Source organism: Capra hircus, chromosome 26 (genome assembly GCF_001704415.2).
Source record: "Capra hircus breed San Clemente chromosome 26, ASM170441v1, whole genome shotgun sequence".
In the NCBI taxonomy this organism is placed as follows: domain Eukaryota; kingdom Metazoa; phylum Chordata; class Mammalia; order Artiodactyla; family Bovidae; genus Capra; species Capra hircus.
In genome coordinates this window covers 37,833,572-37,852,242 of record NC_030833.1, presented here as the reverse complement: position 1 = coordinate 37,852,242, position 18,671 = coordinate 37,833,572, and the positions used below count along the sequence as shown (strand labels likewise).

At 39.2% G+C, this 18,671-nt stretch overlaps 1 protein-coding gene across 2 annotated transcripts in view; it reads left to right on the top strand.

Annotated features, from left to right (window-relative positions):
* BTAF1 (B-TFIID TATA-box binding protein associated factor 1) overlaps positions 1-9,820 on the top strand; it is an 86,311-nt gene extending 76,491 nt beyond the window's left edge. For both annotated transcript variants that reach the window (XM_005698209.3, XM_018041408.1), the window contains 6 exons: positions 1,029-1,154; positions 2,525-2,677; positions 4,732-4,943; positions 6,150-6,309; positions 6,790-6,960; positions 8,286-9,820. In XM_005698209.3, the coding sequence (XP_005698266.1) occupies positions 1,029-1,154; positions 2,525-2,677; positions 4,732-4,943; positions 6,150-6,309; positions 6,790-6,960; positions 8,286-8,429 (966 nt within the window). In that variant the 3' untranslated portion in view covers positions 8,430-9,820. The remainder of the gene's footprint in view (positions 1-1,028; positions 1,155-2,524; positions 2,678-4,731; positions 4,944-6,149; positions 6,310-6,789; positions 6,961-8,285) is intronic.

Genomic DNA, 18,671 nt, shown 5'->3' with positions numbered 1-18,671 from the left:
ATGCCATGATCTTCGTTTTCTGAATGTTGAGCTTTAAGCCAACCTTTTCACTCTCCTCTTTCACTTTCATCAAGAGGCTTTTTAGTTCCTCTTCACTTTCTATGATTTAGTATGGTTCAAATGAATAAAAGATACATAGACGTATGTGCAAAATAGCTCCTTTCCCCTCCAGTATACAGACAGTTAATCTTTTAGAATTTATCTACCCAACTTCAGTTTTGTGGACAAAACACTAATGTAAATGCTAAGAGCTCTGTGATATTATCTACATCATTTCTCGGCCCCCATCCCTTGTTTGTAAAAATCGGATTAATGTTTCTTGAAAGAAAAATTTCAGAGTAATGAGATGAAGACTTTAAGTATGATAAAGAAAAGGTGCCATATGAAAAAACCTGAGATATTATGGTGGTATTATAACATCAGCATGAAACACATTTAAGTAGTCTGGAGGAAGGGAGCTGGAGAGGGAAGTGACATCTGGGTTTGTTTTGCACCTATAGGTTTTTATTCTCTGACTTCTGTTCTTTAGCACTGTAGATTTCTTCCCTTTCACATTGTTTTAACATATACAAAGCAGGAACCCAGACTCATAAGGAAATACTTTAAACTTGGTGTGGGTTCTGTGGTTAGTATCTGTTTTAAAACTGGGTCTTTTGAAACTTACCTGTTAGGGTCTTGACCATGTAACTTCACTTAAGGAAGATTTCCTCATTTACTTATAAGGGTTCAGGCTCTCTTTTATCGGTAACTTATTTACCTTCTTGAATAGAGTGGAAAAATTGAATTTAGGATGATTTGACTATTTAAAAAAAAATATTTTAGCAGCTGAACAATGTGTTAAACTTGTTTTCTAAATGTAATTTAAAAGGAATCTACCACGATGCAGTGGATCATCTATACTCAAGTAGGTTGTGTAATTTATTTTCTTCGATGAGGGCTGATTTACATGCTGTTCTTACTGGCCTTTTTTAGTTATGTTTTGAACAATTGAAAAAAATATACTTATTGCTTTTGTGGGGAATTTACAGGTTCAGCTCTATGAGGACTTTGCTAAGTCTCGTGCCAAGTGTGATGTTGATGAAACAGTTTCTTCAGCTGCACTTTCTGAAGAAACTGAAAAACCAAAGCTTAAAGCTACAGGTCATGTATTCCAGGTACATACTATAGCCCACTTTTTAAATGTTGAAGAATGCTCTTCAGTACAGCAATGTTTATATGAAACACTGAAATATGGATTTATCTAATTTTTTCAGTTTTATGTATACATTCTTGAAAATAGGTAAAAGCCAATTTAATTTTCATGTTAGTATAATTAGTAATAGGTAATTTAATATTAAAATTAAAGTGAAAACTGCAATATGTTATTACATGAAGAGTTTTGTTTCCTATTCATAAAATATTTGAATACCTACCACAAGGCAGTAATTTTTGTAACCTCAGGGATTAATTAAAGCAGTGAATAAGACCCTAGGGGTGGAAAATATAATAAAAAACATGTATCAAGTAAAGGAAAATCAACTATGGGCTTATACAGTATAGGAGTCAGGGTAGGTAGTAGTTTCTCAACAGGGTGATCAGGGATATACTGAGAAGGTGACATTTGAGCAAAGATCTGAACGAAGGTTGAGGCATGTAGATTCGTGGAAGGAAATGATTCCTGGCAGAGATATTACATACAGTACAGAAGTCCTGAGACAGATGATGAATGTGCTTGAGAAAAAAGAGAAAGCATCAACTCATTTTTTCTTTCCCTTTTGAAATATTCCACTGTAGAATATCTCCCAACCCCCCCTTGTCACCAAGATATGAAGATATTAAAATACTACAGCATTTTTAAAGATAGAAACAGGAAAAGGTGATTTTGAAAGCTCATACCTCTCCCAGTTTTATCATAGTGCCCAGCAGTGGAGCTTACTGATACAAATCTGTGTGCCAAAAGTGAGACCCAAATCATAGGCCCAGTAAATGACGAAGACAAGGGTATGGCTGAGTCAGAGGAAACAAACCTGGTTCTCAAACACAACTACATAGTTCCACCTTCCCTTTCCCACCACCAGACATGTTGGATCAAAATACTGTGTAGAGGGGAGAGATATACAGATATAAAAGGATCTTACGAAGCTTTCATACCCACTAATGTTTGAGGAACCTTCCTTTAGGAAATGATGTCTAATTCTAGAATGATCTAGCAACATTATAAGGCACTTTCAGTTCAAAAGGGTTAGCTGTAGGAGCTAATAAGGCTTTTTGTCATGAGAAGGTCATTGGTCTAGTGGGGAGGATAGACATCACAGTACAATTTATAGGTTATAAATTCTCTCACAGAAATAAACACAAATTGCACAAGAAGTACAGATGAAGACATAACAGATGAGATATTTGAACTGGTTCCTGAAGGATGAATAGGAGTGTAAGAAGGTGAAGAAGGGCATTCTAGACATGCGGTAGCACAGGACAAGATCCTGAGATACAGATATTTGTGTCGTGGGAAGGAGACTCATACATGCTTTTTTTCCTCTTAAAGGCGTTACAGTACTTACGTAAACTGTGCAACCATCCAGCATTAGTCTTAACACCTCAGCATCCAGAGTTCAAGAGTACTACTGAAAAACTTGCAGCTCAGAATTCTTCTCTCCGTGATATTCAGCACGCCCCTAAACTCTCAGCTTTGAAGCAAGTAAGTGCATCTTTTAAGTGTTAGATATGTGTTGTACACTCCTGATCTGTAACAGTAGACAAATTTGCTTTTCCGAAGGATTACTGATTGATTTACCATTTTCAAAAAATTTGGTTAAATTTTTCATACAGCTTTTTAAAAAATTGTGGTAAAGTATAACAACTGCCACTTCAACTGTTTTTGAAATGTAGAATTCTGTGGCATTAATTACATTCAGTGTTACGTACCCATCACCACTATTCCAGAACTTTTCCATCATCCAGATGGAAACTCTGTACCTATATTTATTTATTGTGGCTGCACGGTGCAGCGCACAGGACTGAACCCGTGCCCCCTGCAGAGGGAGTGAGAAGTCCCAACCACCCGGCTGCCAGGGAAGGCCGGAGACTCTACCTATTTAGCAGTAACTCCCCACTTTCCTTTCTATAACCCTGGGAACCTCTAATCTACTTTGTCTGTATGAATATGCCTGTTGTAAATATTTCATGTAAGTGGGATCCCATGTTTGTTCTTCGGTGGTTGGCTAGTTCTCCCTATTCCTGAGTTCCCTTCGTGTCCCAGCATGCACCACACTTCACTTTTATGGCCAAATAATGTTCTTCCACTGTTGCTGCCGCCGCCACCACCACGTTGCGGGCTTCCCTGGTGGCTCAGATGGTAAAGAATCCACCTGCAGCAGGAGACCAGGGTTCCATCTCTGGTTCAGGACGGGCCCCTGGAGGAGAGCATAGCAACCCAGTCCAGTTCTCTTGCCTAGAGAACCCCCTGGACAGAGGAGCCTGGCGGGCTAGGGCCCATGGGCTCACAGGCAGACACACTGAGCACAGCGCCGCAAGCCACATTTCCTTGCCCAGTCGTGTGCTGACGGACACTGGGGTTGCCTCCACCTCCGGCTGTTGTGAATAATGCTGCAGTGAACATTGCCTTACGAGTATCTGTCTGAGTTCTTTTAGGGTTAGATATGAGAGTGAAACTGCTGGTTACATAGTTATTCTGTGGTTAACTTTTGAAGGAACTATCAAACCTTTCCACAGTGGCTGTAACGTTTACATGGCAAACCATGTGCCAGGGTTCTGACTCCTCTACATCCTCCCCAAGATTTTCCTTTTTCTGATTTAACCATCACTGTAGGTATGAGATGGTGTCACATTGTTGATTTGATTAGTTTTCCCTAATGACTAATAATGGCATTTTTTTCATGTGCTTATTAAGACATATCTTCTTTGGAGAAATACCTGTTGAAGTTCTTCAGCTATTTTTTCATTGGACTGTTTCTTCTGGTTGAGTTTTAGGAGTTTATATTCTAGATGTTACGCCTTTATCAGATACATAATTTGCAATACTTTCTCCCTTTCTATAGATTCTTTTCACTTTCTTGATAATGACCTCCATGGCTTCTGATGAGAAAACAGGTGTTAATCTCATTGAGAATCCCTTTCACATGAAGTCACTTCTGGGCATTCCTGGTGGTCCAGTGGTTAGGACTCAGCAGTTTCACTGCCAGGGCCTGGGTTTGCTCCCTGATCAGGAAACTTAAGCCCACAAATCATGCAGAGCAGGGGTAGTGGGAGTCACTCTTCCCTTGGTGTTTTCAAGGTTTCTCTTTTTGTCACTGTGATAATCACTCTGATTATAATGTATGGTCTTGTGGACCATTTGAATTTATTTTTCTAGAAACTGCTTACTCTGCCATTTTGCTCATATCACTTGTAGTAGTACATCATATCACAGACGGTGAGCTCCTTATTGCAAAACTCAGCTTTTAGTTTACCCTTAGAAGAAAGCCTGTTTAAGATCTGGACTTCATTATTGTTTGAGGTTTTATAGCTTTTCTGGCTTAAGTTTTATTGAGAATAATTAATGGATGAAGAGTTTTGATTTCACATGGGCTAGAGTAGAAAATATTACATAACGATAGCCCAAAGTGCTAACCTGTTTTTCAGGTCATAGGTAAGTTACCCTTTTCTCAGCACAAAGAGACGCATTTATTTCAGTGAGACTGATTGCCTACTTTTATGAGACACCTGTATATAACAAGTGATTCTTTCTTCAAGTTGCTGTTGGACTGTGGTCTGGGAAATGGCAGTACTTCCGAGAGTGGCACGGAGTCTGTAGTAGCCCAGCACAGGATACTGATCTTCTGTCAACTTAAAAGCATGCTGGATATAGTAGAGCATGATCTTCTCAAACCTCATTTACCCTCTGTCACTTACTTGAGATTGGATGGTAGTATACCTCCTGGTCAGAGGCATTCCATTGTTTCGCGGTAAGTGTCTTCTAAAACTCATAAATAAGTTATATTAAGTGTATTACTATTACTTCCATAGAAGTTTGCCCACGAGCTACTTTGACTAAATACCTGAAAATGTGTTTTATTATATAATTCAACCCAACTAAATCTTTACCTTTTTAAAATACAGAACTGCAGAAATATAATTGAGTAGTTTGTTTAGCTAGGGGGAAAGACCTCTATTAGGAAAGCATCCTTACGGGCATAAAAGAAGTTTAAGGCATCAAAAGAGAGAGGTAACTATTTCCCCTTCATCTGCATTTGGTGGTTAGGGGTAAGAGGTGGCAAACAGGTGGCTTAACTGTGATCTTTATCCTCATCTCTCCCTCTGCACTGGCAACAAGATGGAAGCTGGCCTGGCTTGGAAACAGTCTGAGTGCAGTGTTTCTTATATGTGGTCTGCTTTAGAAGTCTCAGTGATTCGTTTTTTAAAATGCAGATTCCTAGGATCTGTCATGTAGGCTGCTGACTTCAAAGCATTTTTAACAGACATTCCTAAGAGATCTTAAGGCACAAATCAGAGCCCTAGGAAGGGACTCAAAACCCAGACTTGACTCCAGACTCCACCATCAGAGCAGTGTTCTCTTGGGCACTAACATTTCTTATCCACACAGCCTGGGTCTCTTTCAAATAATATCCTTATAGAGCTACTGTAACAAATAATATAAAGCATATAAAGTAAAGCCCGGTGATTGTCTCAGTCAGTAATAAATGATAGCTTGGTAATGTTAGTTTTTCTTTTTCCTAGAAGCTACTAGATGTCCTTTGTCATTATCTTCTAGGACTAGTATGATTTTAGCAACCCTTACCACCCTAATCTGCCTTCGCTGACTGATCTGACCTTTTCCCACACTATTCTGTCTCCATAGGTTAAAGGTTCATACTTGGGTTTTGTCTTAATGTTCCATTTTTGAAAATTACTCAAGTACATTTTCAATTGGACTTAATTGCTAGGTATGAAATTTCTAACATGCTACAGACTACCTTTTTTCTACTACTACAGATGTTATGTCTATTTAAAAGAAGGTAGTCTCAACTCTAGTGGTCACAGAAATGGCTGGATCATGGATTTATAAAGCAACATTCTTATTTGTGCTCTTTAGTATTTATTAAACTTTTAAGTGTCTGTAATTGGAACTTAAGCAATGTACTAATTTTATTTTTTAATATCTATGTTTTTAGGTTTAACAATGATCCATCCATAGATGTTCTTTTACTTACAACTCATGTTGGTGGCCTGGGGCTTAACTTAACAGGCGCTGATACGGTGGTATTTGTGGAGCATGACTGGAATCCCATGCGTGATCTACAAGCCATGGACCGGGCCCATCGCATTGGGCAGGTAAAAAGTCAGCACTCCCAGGTGTTAACTTGCGCACTGGGAGTAATACTTCCCCCAAAAGACAAAGTCTTGGTTTGAGTTCCTATTTTTATGTTAATAAGTGTTGTGACATTAGGTAAGTCACTTAATTTTGTTGCACAACTTTCTCACATTAAATGAGGTGCTTGGGCCAAGAAAACCTGGGATACTATCCATTCCTAATATTCTGTGATTGCAAACATTTTAAGGTCTTGGGCACAGATTTTTAAAAAAACCTGCAATCCTAATTCAGTAGTAGTCAAGTACCTAAAACAAGCATACAAATCCCTCTGATTTGGTGACTCTCAAAGCTTAACCATTTATTTGTGCTGCTGCTGCTAAGTCACTTCAGTCGTATCCAACTCTATGCAACCCCATAGATGGCAGCCCACCAGGCTCCCCCATCCCTGGGATTCTGCAGGCAAGAACACTACAGTTGCTTAACTTCTTTTTCTCATTCAGAAACGTGTGGTTAATGTGTACCGATTGATAACCAGAGGAACATTGGAAGAGAAAATAATGGGTTTGCAGAAATTCAAGATGAACATAGCAAATACTGTTATTAGCCAAGAGAATTCTAGTTTGCAGAGTATGGGGACAGATCAACTCCTTGATCTGTTTACTCTTGATAAGGTAAAAAACTTACACAGTTTTTGTATTTATAATATATGTGTTCACAGACTTCTGGCACTACTTGGTAAAAGTATTAAAAGGGGCAGCAAAGGTGTTCACTTTAGTATCAACTAGATAACCCCTTGAGGGCATTTTTGATGTCCAGATAAAATTCTCGGATACTAGAGGATGTTTGAAGTTTTGACTTTCTGATTGATGGCTCTAGCGTGCTCCCTGAGTTTTCTTTCCTTAGCTGTCCTTTAGCAGGTAGGAACTATCTTGAGTCAGCTAGACCTGACTCTTCATTCCTTGCCCTGCCTCCTATTAACTGGTGACTCAAGGCAAATTAACTTCTCTGAGCATCTTCAGCCTTGGCAGGATAACAATGCCTATATTATCACAAAGGTATGAAGATAATAGGTATTTTTGTTGTTGTTTATAGAACTAATAGGTAACAATCCATTAGCAAATAATGCACCAGCTGGAAATACTGTCAGTTTAATAATGTAAAACGAACAGGGTTGATTTAAAGTCCTGTGTTGGTTCAGAAAATCAATTGTACACTCAGTATAAATTATGGTAAGAGATAGCTTTATATAATGCAGTTAAACCAGCCATAATAACAGGGTTATCATGTCCAAATTTTAGAGAAAGTAGTTTCCCTCTGTATATTAAGCCACATTTAGAATATTATGTCTGATTCTGGGTGTGGCATTTGCAACAGTAACAAATTAGTCCCCCAAATGTGGCCAGAATGGAGAAAGATTCCTTAAGCATGTCATGTAAGATAAGGTAGAGAGAACAAGATATGTGTAACCTAGAAGAAAGGCTCAAAGAAACATGGATTGCTTCAAATGTATTTTTATTTCATTAGAATATTCTTATGGGTAACTTCTTTCAGCAAGCAGAACTGGGCTCAAGGGGTCTTCCAAGGAAGCAAGAGCTGTTGGCATAAACCATCTTAGTAGCAAAATCTGAATATGAGATCTTGATTTTTGTACTTTGTACTCTGGTTACATAAGAGTGTCCTGTTCTTGGGGAAAAGCTGATAATTTATGTATCTAACCTTGTAACATGTGTACAGGGAGGAAGAACGATAGAGCCCAGAGTGACACAGTTAGCAGAGTTCTTTGCAACATTCTTAAAATTCTTCTCAAATAAAAAGCATAAAATGGTAAATTATTAGGGCAGTGGAAAATAGAATAGGCTATCTTACAAGATCATGAGCTTCCCCGTAGTTTGAAGTGTTTTCAACTCTGTTGAAAAAGTGCTGTGTTAGAAACAAGTGTGGTATTTTAAAGAAAAAATTTTTGAAATTTTCCATCTTATCTTTCTTCCAATTAAAGGATGGCAAAGCAGAAAAAGCTGACACCTCTACTTCTGGAAAAACAAGTATGAGATCAATTCTTGAAAATCTGAGTGATCTTTGGGATCAAGAGCAATATGATTCAGAGTACAGCCTGGAAAATTTTATGCATTCTCTCAAATAACTATCAAATATTTTAAATGCAATTGCTGCTAGTTCAGTAACATTTCTGCTGATATTCAGCAAATTTCAAAGTTTATGGTGAACTTTTAGCTCAATTTGTAAATAGATCTGAAGAATATTCAGCATAACGCTGGTCCTTGTTTCACTGGGGGGAACAAGTTATTCTCAAACATTTGCACTGTATTAAATTTAAATGTTAATGTGAAAATTGTTTAAATTTTACACGCTGAATAGCTGCAGAGCAGAGGAACCAAACCAGGTTTACATGTGCTACCATGGGGTGTTCTTACAGGGAACGAGCCTCCTCTTTACATAGTCACACTTTGTACAGGATAATATCCATGAGTACTTTAGTGTTCATGTACATTTTTTCTTTTAAATAGAACTGGTTTTTTATAAATGATTAAAACTAGGGCTTTTTTTTTTGTATAAAAGCCTTAATGAGCCATAATTTTAAGAATAATGACTACAATTATTGGTTACGCTTGGAACATGAGAATCTTAGAATGAATTAAACCAGGCCCTTGCTGGAAACGTTTATATATTTAATGCAGAGGCATAGTGTTTTTCAAATCTTTAACATCATTTTGTCAACTTTTAAAATATTATCAACTATTCTAAATACAGGTAATGTTCTATTTAAGCCTATCATAACATCCTGTTAAGAGGGTGTTTTTTAATTTATCTAAGGGCTAGGATATAGCCAGATTCAGAGAACATATGTACTCAATAGGTTTCAATCATATATATAATATATTTTTTGTAACTATGAACATATACAGTTTTCCAGAAGTAGATTTTACACTGTTTAGAATTTCAAAACCTATGGTGAAAAGACTGTTTATTGTAGTAATGCATGACTGAAGCATAAAAGGGAGAAATGATTCCTTTATATACACAAACATACATAAATACACATATCTATATGCACAGGCATACCTGTCCTGCATCTGAAAAGGTGCTTGGTATTGGCACTAAAATCATGTAGTTATACTGGGCAGCAATAATTGGGCATGAAGCTGATTAGTGTTAGAAAAGTGAGCTCAACAGCAAGGGTGGGTATATGTATATGGATATGCATGTATGTGTATATATATAATTTTATAAATTTCACATAAATTAATACATGCCTGTGTGCATATAAATATGTATGGATATATTTGTATATACATGTACAGGAAATAGACATCCCCCAGGTTTGTGGCTGGCCATACACATAGGCATCGGTTTAAAAACCATCAGACCTCAGCTGTAAAATGACTTTGTTTAAAGTTATACTGTTCTGCAGCATTTAGACATGGACGTGTGTCACATTTCAGTAGCTTTGACAACTATACTGTAACATTAAACATAGCATTCCACAAGAGAATAAAAAAAGATTTAACTGTAAAATATGTGTAACTGTGTTATTTATAGGAAATGATCACTAGAAAAAGCAAAAGATTAATTTAGATACATCCTTAAAAAAAGAAAAACCTCTTTTTTCTAATGGTTATTTTTTTCGTTATTGAGAATTTATGTCAAATTCAATAGAAGACCAAAAGGAAATTCTTGACTTTATATAGAACATCCAAACAGTAAAGCTGTTTAGGAATGTGACCACTTAGAGGCAAAAGTGGGGAGACTATAAGAACATAATCTCAGTACAATCTTACACGTTCTGATTAAAGATAGACCTCCCCAATTTCCCAGAACACTTGCTGGCATCATCCAAATTGACTGTAGGAGCATATGTTACCAAGTGCCAGAGTAGACGATGTGAGGCTCTAAGGCAAAAACTTGAGTTGTGCCAATTAACAAAATATTTGCCATCCAACAAGTCAGTGTCAGACATCAAAAACTGCCTCTTGGGACTTACCTGCTGGTCCAGTGGCTGGAAAAACTGGACAGCTACATGAAGAAGGATGATATTAGAACATTCCCTAATACCACAGACAGAAATCAACTCTGAATGGATTAAAGACCTGAATGTAAGGCCAGACACTAAAACTCTTAAAGGAAACCATAGACAGAACACTCTGTAATATAAATCACAGCAAAATCTTTTTTGACCCACTTAAGCATAATGAAAATAAAAACTAAATAGTACCTAATTAAACTTAAAAGCTTTTGCACAGCAAAGGAAAGTATAAGACAAAAAGCCCTCAGAATGGGAAAAAATATTTGCAAACCAACTGACAAATGATTAATCTCTAAAATATACAAGCAATTCATGTAGCTCAATATAGGGGGAAAAAAAAAACCAGCCCAATCAAAAAAAAAAAAAATTGGTGGAAGACCTAAGTTGACATTTTTCCAAAGATGACATACTGATGGCCAGCAAACATGAAAACATGCTCTACACTGCTAATTTTTAGAGAAATGCAAATCAAAACTAAAATGAGGTATCACCTCACACTGGTTAGAATAGTCATCATCAAAAACTCTACAAAGAATAAATGCTGGAGAGGGTAAGGAGAGAAGGCAACCTTCTTAGTGGGAGTGTAAATTGATGGAAAACAGTATGGAGGTTCCTTAAAAAATTAAAAATAGAACTGCCGTATGACCCAGCAATGCTACTACTGGGCATACACACAGAAAACTAGAATTCAACAAGACACAGGTGCGCCAGCGTTCACGGCAACAGTATTTACAGTAGGCAGGACATGGTAGCAACCTGAACGTCTGTAAACAGGAAAGGATGAAGATGTGGTGCATTTATATAATGGTGTATCACTCAGCCATAAGAAGGAACAAAATTGGGTCATTCGAGAGTCATGCACAGTGAAGTCAGAAAAACAGATACTGTATATTAACACATATATGTGGAGTCTAGAGAAATGGTACAGATGATCTTATTTGCAAAGCAAAAATAGAGGTGTTGAGAACAAACATACAGATACCAAGGAGGAAAGGCGGGAGCACTGGGAGACGGGGATTGACACACATGTGCTACTGATGGCTGTTGCCGTCGTTCAGTTGCAAGTCACGTCTTACTCCTGTGACTCCGTAATCTGTAGAGTGATGGACTGCCTGTGGGCTTTCCCAGGCAAGAATACTGGGGTGGGTGGCCGTTCCCTCCCGAAACCAGGTATCACACCTGAGTCTCCAGCTGACTGCCGACCAGAAAACTTGTAAATGGACGTTTGATGTTACTGCAAATAATACAAAACAGATCTGGGGAAAAAAAAAAAACAAAATGTGTCTCCATCTCCATTTTGGTTCTTGCAGAGCTGGGTAAATGGTGTCATGAGGAGACATGAACACTGAAAAACGAACAGATTGGGAAACGGGAGAGCAGGAAATCAAGAATTATCTTCTGGTTGGTAAATTGAGATCCTTGTATCAAAGTAGAGATGCTGACTTAAAGGAAAGGTCAACCTGGAAATATAAATTTGGGGAAGACAATATTTGTAAGATGTGTGGGACCGAATGAGATCTACAGTATTATTTATATAGTGAAGTACTATACAGCAGGGAAAAACCAATGGGTATAAAGTGGATAAGTCTCAAAAACTTGAGGTTGAATGCAAAAATAATATGTATAGTTGAGTCTACTTATATATACTAAAAACAGGCAAAAATGAAACACTTATTTGATATATACAAATCACATACATTGTTATTTCACATTTGAAAAATAAAAAACTGAGTGACATTCATATGAACAACACATTGATAATGTCCTACTTTGGTGATGGAAGTAAAGTCCAGTGCTGTAAAGAACAATACTGCATAGGAACCTGGAATGTTAGGTCCAGGAATCAAGGTAAATTGGAAGTGGTCAAACAGGAGAGTGAACATCGACATTTTAGGAATCAGTGAACTAAAATGGCCTGGAATGGGTGAATTTAACTCAGAGGACCATTATATCTACTACTGTGGGCAAGAATCCCTTAGAGGAAATGGAGTAGCCATCATGGTCAACAAGAGAGTCCAAAATGCAGTACCTGGATGCAATCACAAAAACGCCAGAATGATGTTTGTTCGTTCCCAAGACAAACCATTCAACAATATCACAGTAATCCAAGTCTATGCCCCAAGCATCATGCTGAAGATGCTGAACAGTTCTGTGAAGACCTACAAGACCTTCTAGAACTAACACACAAAAAAGATGTCCTTTTCATTACAGGGGACTGGAATGCAAAAGTAAGAACTCAACAGATACCTGGAGAAACAGGTAAATGTGGCCTTGGAGCACAAAATGAAGCAGGGCAAAGGCTAATAGAGTTCTGCCAAGAGAACGCACTGGTCATAGCAAACACCCTCTTCCAACAGCACAAGAGAAGACTCTACACATGGACATCACCAGATGGTCAATACTGAAATCAGATTGATTATAGTCTTTGCAGTCAAAGATGGAGAAACTCTATACATTCAGCCAAAACAAGACCAGGAGGTGGCTGTGGCTCAGATCATGAACTCCTTATTGCCAAATTCAGACTTAAATTGAAGAAAGTAGGGAAAACCACTAGACCATTCAGGTATGACCTGAATCAAATCCCTTACGATTGTAAGGTGGAAGTGACAAACAGATTCAAGGGATTAGATCTAATAGAGGGCCTGAAGAACTATGGATGGAGGTTCGTGACATTCTACAGGAAGCAGGGATCAATACCATCCCCAAGAAAAAGAAATGTAAAAAAGCAAAATGATTGTCTGAGGAAGCCTTACAAATAGCTGAGAAAAGCAGAGAAGCGAAAGGCAAAAGGAAAGATATACCCATTTGAACGCAGAGTTCCAAAAAATAACAGAGATAAGAAAGCCTTCCTAACTGATCAACACAAAGAAAGAGGAAAACAATAGAATGGGAAAGACTACAGATCTCTTCAACAAAATTAGAGATACCAAGGGAACATTTCATGCAAAGATGGGCACAATAAAGGACAGAAATGGTATGGACCTAACAAGCAGAAGATATTAAGAAGAGGTGGCAAGAATATACAGAACTGTACAAAAAAGATCTTCACGACCCAGATAACCACGACAGTGTAATCACTCACCTAGAGCCAGACATCCTGGAATGCGAAGTCAAGCATCACTACGAACAAAGCTAGTGGAGGTGATGGAATTCCAGTTGAGCTGCTTCAAATCCTGAAAGATGATGCTGTGAAAGTGCTGTACTCAATATGCCAGCAAATTTGGAAAACTTAGCAGTGGCCACAGGACTGGAAAGGTCAGTTTTCATTCCAATCCCAAAGGCAATGCCAAAGAATGCTCAAACTACTGCATAATTTCACTCATCTCACACTCTAGCAAAGTACTGCTCAAAATTCTTCAAGCCAGGTTTCAACAGTAAGTGAACCGTGAACTTCCAGATCTTCAAGCTGGATTCAGAAAAGGCAGAGGAACCAGAGATCAAATTGCCAACATCCATTGGGTCATAGAAAAAGCAAGACAGTTCCATAAAAAATTCTAAAGAGCCTCTTGATGAAAGAGGAGAGTGAAAAAGTTGGCATAAAACTCAACATTCAGAAAACTAAGATCATGGCATCCAGTCCCATCACTTCATGGCAAACAGATGGGAAACAGTGGAAACAGGGTCAGACTTTATTTTCTTGGGCTCCAGAATCACTGCAGATGGTGTCTGCAGCCATGAAATTAAAAGACGCTTACTCCTTGGAAGAAAAGTTACAACCAACCTAGACAGCATATTAAAAAGCAGAGATATTACTTTGCCAACAAAGGTCCGTCTAGTCAAGGCTATAGTTTTTCCAGTGGTTATGTATGGATGTGAGAGTTTGACTATAAAGAAAGCTGAGCGCTGAAGAATTGATGCTTTTGAACTGTGGTGTTGGAGAAGGCTCTTGAGAGTCCCTTGGACTGCAAGGAGATCCAACTAGTCAATCCTAAAGGATATCAGTCCTGAATATTCATTGGAAGGACTAATGCGGAAGCTGAAACTCCAATATATTGGCCATCTGATGTGAAGAACTGACTCATTTGAAAAAACCCTGATGCTGGGAATGGGTGAAGGTGAGAGGAGAAGGGGACAATAGAGGATGAGATGGTTGGATGGCATCACTGACTCAATGGACGTGAGTTTGAGTAAGCTCCTGGAGTTAGCGATGGACAGGGAGGCCTGGAGTGTGCAGTCCATGGCGTCACAAAGAGTCAGACACAAATGAGCGACTGAACTGAACTCTACCAAACACAATGGGAGAAGCTTGAAAACCAGTGAGGAGGGAGAGGACATAGGCCAACAGCTCACACAGTCACATTAACCTCAGAAGTAGACCTCGAGGCAGAAAATATTATTTGGAGTAAAGAGGGGTATCATAATGATAAAGTGATTTCAGTTAACCAGGAAGTTAGAACAACTCCAAATTGATATACACCTCAAAATCCATAAAGGACAAATAGACAACTACTTGAAACGGACAGGGAATATTAGAGATCTTAACACACCTCCTTCAGTAGAAAAAGCAGACCCTCCCACTCCCAAAAAAGGCAACAGTATATAAGTAATTGAATAATACAGTTAACGAACATGACAACTGCCCTAACTGCAGAATACAGTCTTTGGAAGCTTATGTGTAACATTCACCAAAGCTGACCATATGCTGAGTCAATGCAAGTCCCAGCAAATTTTTTAAAAAGTAAAATCACATATACAGGGTTTACTTTCTCCACTCCTATTGAAGAGAGTGTAGTAGTGGCATAAAGATGGATCAAAAATATGTTTGAGGCCCTTCCTTGTGTAATATGGCAAAATAAAAAGAAAGCACACACATCAGAAAATAAGACACACAACTTTTGACTTACAATGATTGTCTATGTAGAAAATTCCGAACAATCTACAAGAAAAGCTACTAGAATTGAGTTTAGGAAGTTCTCAGGATACACAGTCAACATACAAAAATTAAAATGTATTTCTATATGTTTGGCAATAAAAAATTAGAAACTGAAAATTTTAAACATGTATATGATAGCACTGAAGTCCATAAAACAAGTCTTAGAAAATATTTAAAAGGTTTGTGTGCTGAAAACTATAAAATGCTCATGAAACAAATAAAAAAGATCTTAAAAAATAGAGATACACATTACATTCATGGATTCAAAACTGTTAAAGATTGCAGTTTTCTCCATATAGGTCTATAGGCACAAAGCAATTCCAATCAAAATTCCAGGAGAACATTTTGTAGAAATAAAATGGACTCTAAAGTTTATATAGTAAGGCAAAGGAGGGTGTCCCTGGGGGCTCAGTGGTAAGGAATTCGCCTGCTAATGCAGAAGACACATGGGTTCCATCCCTGGTCTGGGAAGATCCCACATGACGCGGAGCAACTAGGGCCCCGCGCCACGTCTCCTGAAGCCTGTGTGCCCAGAGCCCGGGCCCCGCAAGAGGAGCCACTGCTGCAAGCAGCCCAAGCCCGCAGCTAGAGAGCGGCCCCCATGGCGCGGGAAAAGCTTGCGCGCAGTAGCAGACCCGGCACGGCCAAAATAAAATGTAGAAAGGCAAAAGAACCGGATCATAAAAAACAACTATGAAAAAGGAAGCCGTTGGAAGACTTAAAACGGCCAGATTTTAAAGCTTACTGTACATGTAATCAATAGAGTGTCGTACTGGCATAAAGACAGATTACTGGAACAGAATTCATTCCCTACAAAAAATGACACTAAAATTCTATATAAGAACACAAATTACCAATTGATTTCCTACAAAGGTGCTAAAGCAATTCAATGGCGAAGATAATCTTTTCAAAAACGTGTCCATATGCTAAAAAAAATCCTCACAACTCCAAACATACCTTACGTCTTCTGCAAAATTTAATTCAAAGTTAATCATGGACTAATATAATAAACCTAAAGCTGATTAACTTCTGTAGAAACAAAACATCAGAGAAAAACTCTGTGATGTTGGGTTGGGTGAAGAGTTCTTAGAAATGATACCAAAAGCATGATCCATAGAAGAAAAACTGAGGTGAACTTCCCTAGTGGTCCGTGGTTGGGAGTCTGCCTGCCGACGCAGGGGACCAAGGTTTGATCCCTGGTGTGGGAAGAGCCCAGGTGCCGCGGAGCAACTAAGCCACATGCCACCGCAACCACTGAGACCAGGTTCCAGAGCCCGAGAGCTGCGGCTGCGGAAGGCAACGCGCCCTGGAGCCTGTGTCCTTCAGGAGAAGCCCCCGCAAGGAGGAGCCCACTCTAAGACGAAGATAGCCCTGGCTCGCCCCAACAAAGACCCGCTGCAGCCAAAAATAAACTGCTTTAAAAGTTGTACTTTGGAAAAAATTAAGAACTTCCACTATTTGAAAGACACCAGAAAGAATGGAGAGTCACAGCATGAGAGAAAATACTTCCAAATCACATATCTGACATCAGGCTTGTATCTTGAGCATATCAAGAATACGTAAAGAACTTCTAAAACTCAGTAAGCAACCCAATTTAAAAACAAGCAGACGATCTGAACAGCTGCATCACCAAAGACGACACCCTGAAGATAAATAAGCACATGAGAGATGTTCACGGCCTTTCCCAACCGTGTGGAGTGGCATCTCCACTACAAGGACAGCCCTACGAGAATAAGTCGAAACTTCAGACCCGGACAACACGAACTGTTGGTGAAGACGCAGAGCAAAGGGCGTGGACACTCTGGAAAACAGTTTGGCCGTTTTTCAAAAAGTTAAACCCACCCCATTCCGAGTTATATACCTGAGTGTAATGAAAGATGTTCACACAGAAACTTGTACACAAATGTTTATAGCAGCTTTATTTATATTAGACAAAGGGTGCAAACCACACAAATGCCCATTAACCGACAAATGGACACACTTGACAAATGGTATTTTTGGCCACAGAAGTGAATTCAGTGCTGATATATGTGACAGTGTGGGTAAGCCTTGAAAACATTTTCCTAAGTGAAAGGGCTTTGTCACAGAAGACCACATAGTACACGATTCCACCCATAGGAAACTTCCAGAAGGGGAACTATGCAGAGCTAGAAAGGAAATGAGTGATTGATAAGGCTGGGAGAGCGGTATCAGGCGTGTGATAGGGAATGGGGTCAGATTTCTCTGGGATGAAAATTTGTAATATTGACTGTGGTGATGGTTGCTGTATCTGTGAGTATATAAAAAATAACTGAACTGCACACTTAAAATGGGTTAACTATGTATGAATTTTATCTCAAAAAATTGGTTTTGGGTTTCTTTTGCCATACCACATGGCATATGGGATCTTAGTTCCCAGACCAGGGGCTCACACCCATGCCTCCTACAGTGGAAGCATGGATTTTTAACCACTGGACTGCCAGGGAAGTCCAAAACCTCTTTTAAAAGACAGTTTCTAGGGCAACCCAAAGGAAAGAGGAGAGACAAAAACAACAGCACTAGAGGAAACTGAAGCCACCATCACCTACAGCTACAGCAAACATCAAACAGAGCCAAGCTCAGCTCAGCCGCTCAGCTCAGCCCAGCCGCTCAGCCATGTCCAACTCTGGGACCCCAGGAACCACAGCGGGCCAGGCCTCCCTGTCCATCACCAACTCCCAGAGTCCACCCAAGCCCATGTCCATTGAGTCAGTGATGCCATCCGGCCGTCTCATCCTCTGTCGTCCCCTTCTCCTGCCCTCAATCTTCCCCAGCATCAAGGTCTTTTCAAATGAGTCAGCTCTCCGCATCAGGTGGCCAAAGTATTGCAGTTCCAGCTTCAGCATCATTCCTTCCAATGAACACCCAGGCCTGATCTCCTTTAGGATGGACTGGTTGGATCTCCTCACAGTCCAAGGGACTCTCAAGAGTCTTCTCCAACACCACAGTTCAAAAGCATCAATTCTTTGGCACTCAGCTTTCTTCACAGTACAACTCTCACATCCATACATGACCACTGGAAAAACCATAGCCTTGACTAGACGGACCTTTGTTGGCAAAGTAATGTCTCTACTTTTTAATATGCTGTCTAGGTTGGTCATAACCTTCCTTCCAAGGAGTAAGTGACTTTTAATTTCATGGCTGCAATCACCACCTGCAGTGATTTGAGCCCCCCCAAAAATAAAGTCAGCCACTGTTTCCACTCAAATAGACAAAATCTGACAGTAAAAGCTTATTTACCTATTTCCCAACATGTCATGTGCAGCTTCCAACAAAGAATCACAAACAGGCTAAGGCAAGAAACGACACAATTTGAGGAGACAAAGCAAGCATCGTCACCAGACTTCGGAATTGCCATATTAGAAACGTAATGGCCACGCTGCTGCTGCTTAGCTGCTCAGTCACGTCCGACTCTTCGCAGCCTCATAGACTGTGGCCGACTAGGCTCCTCT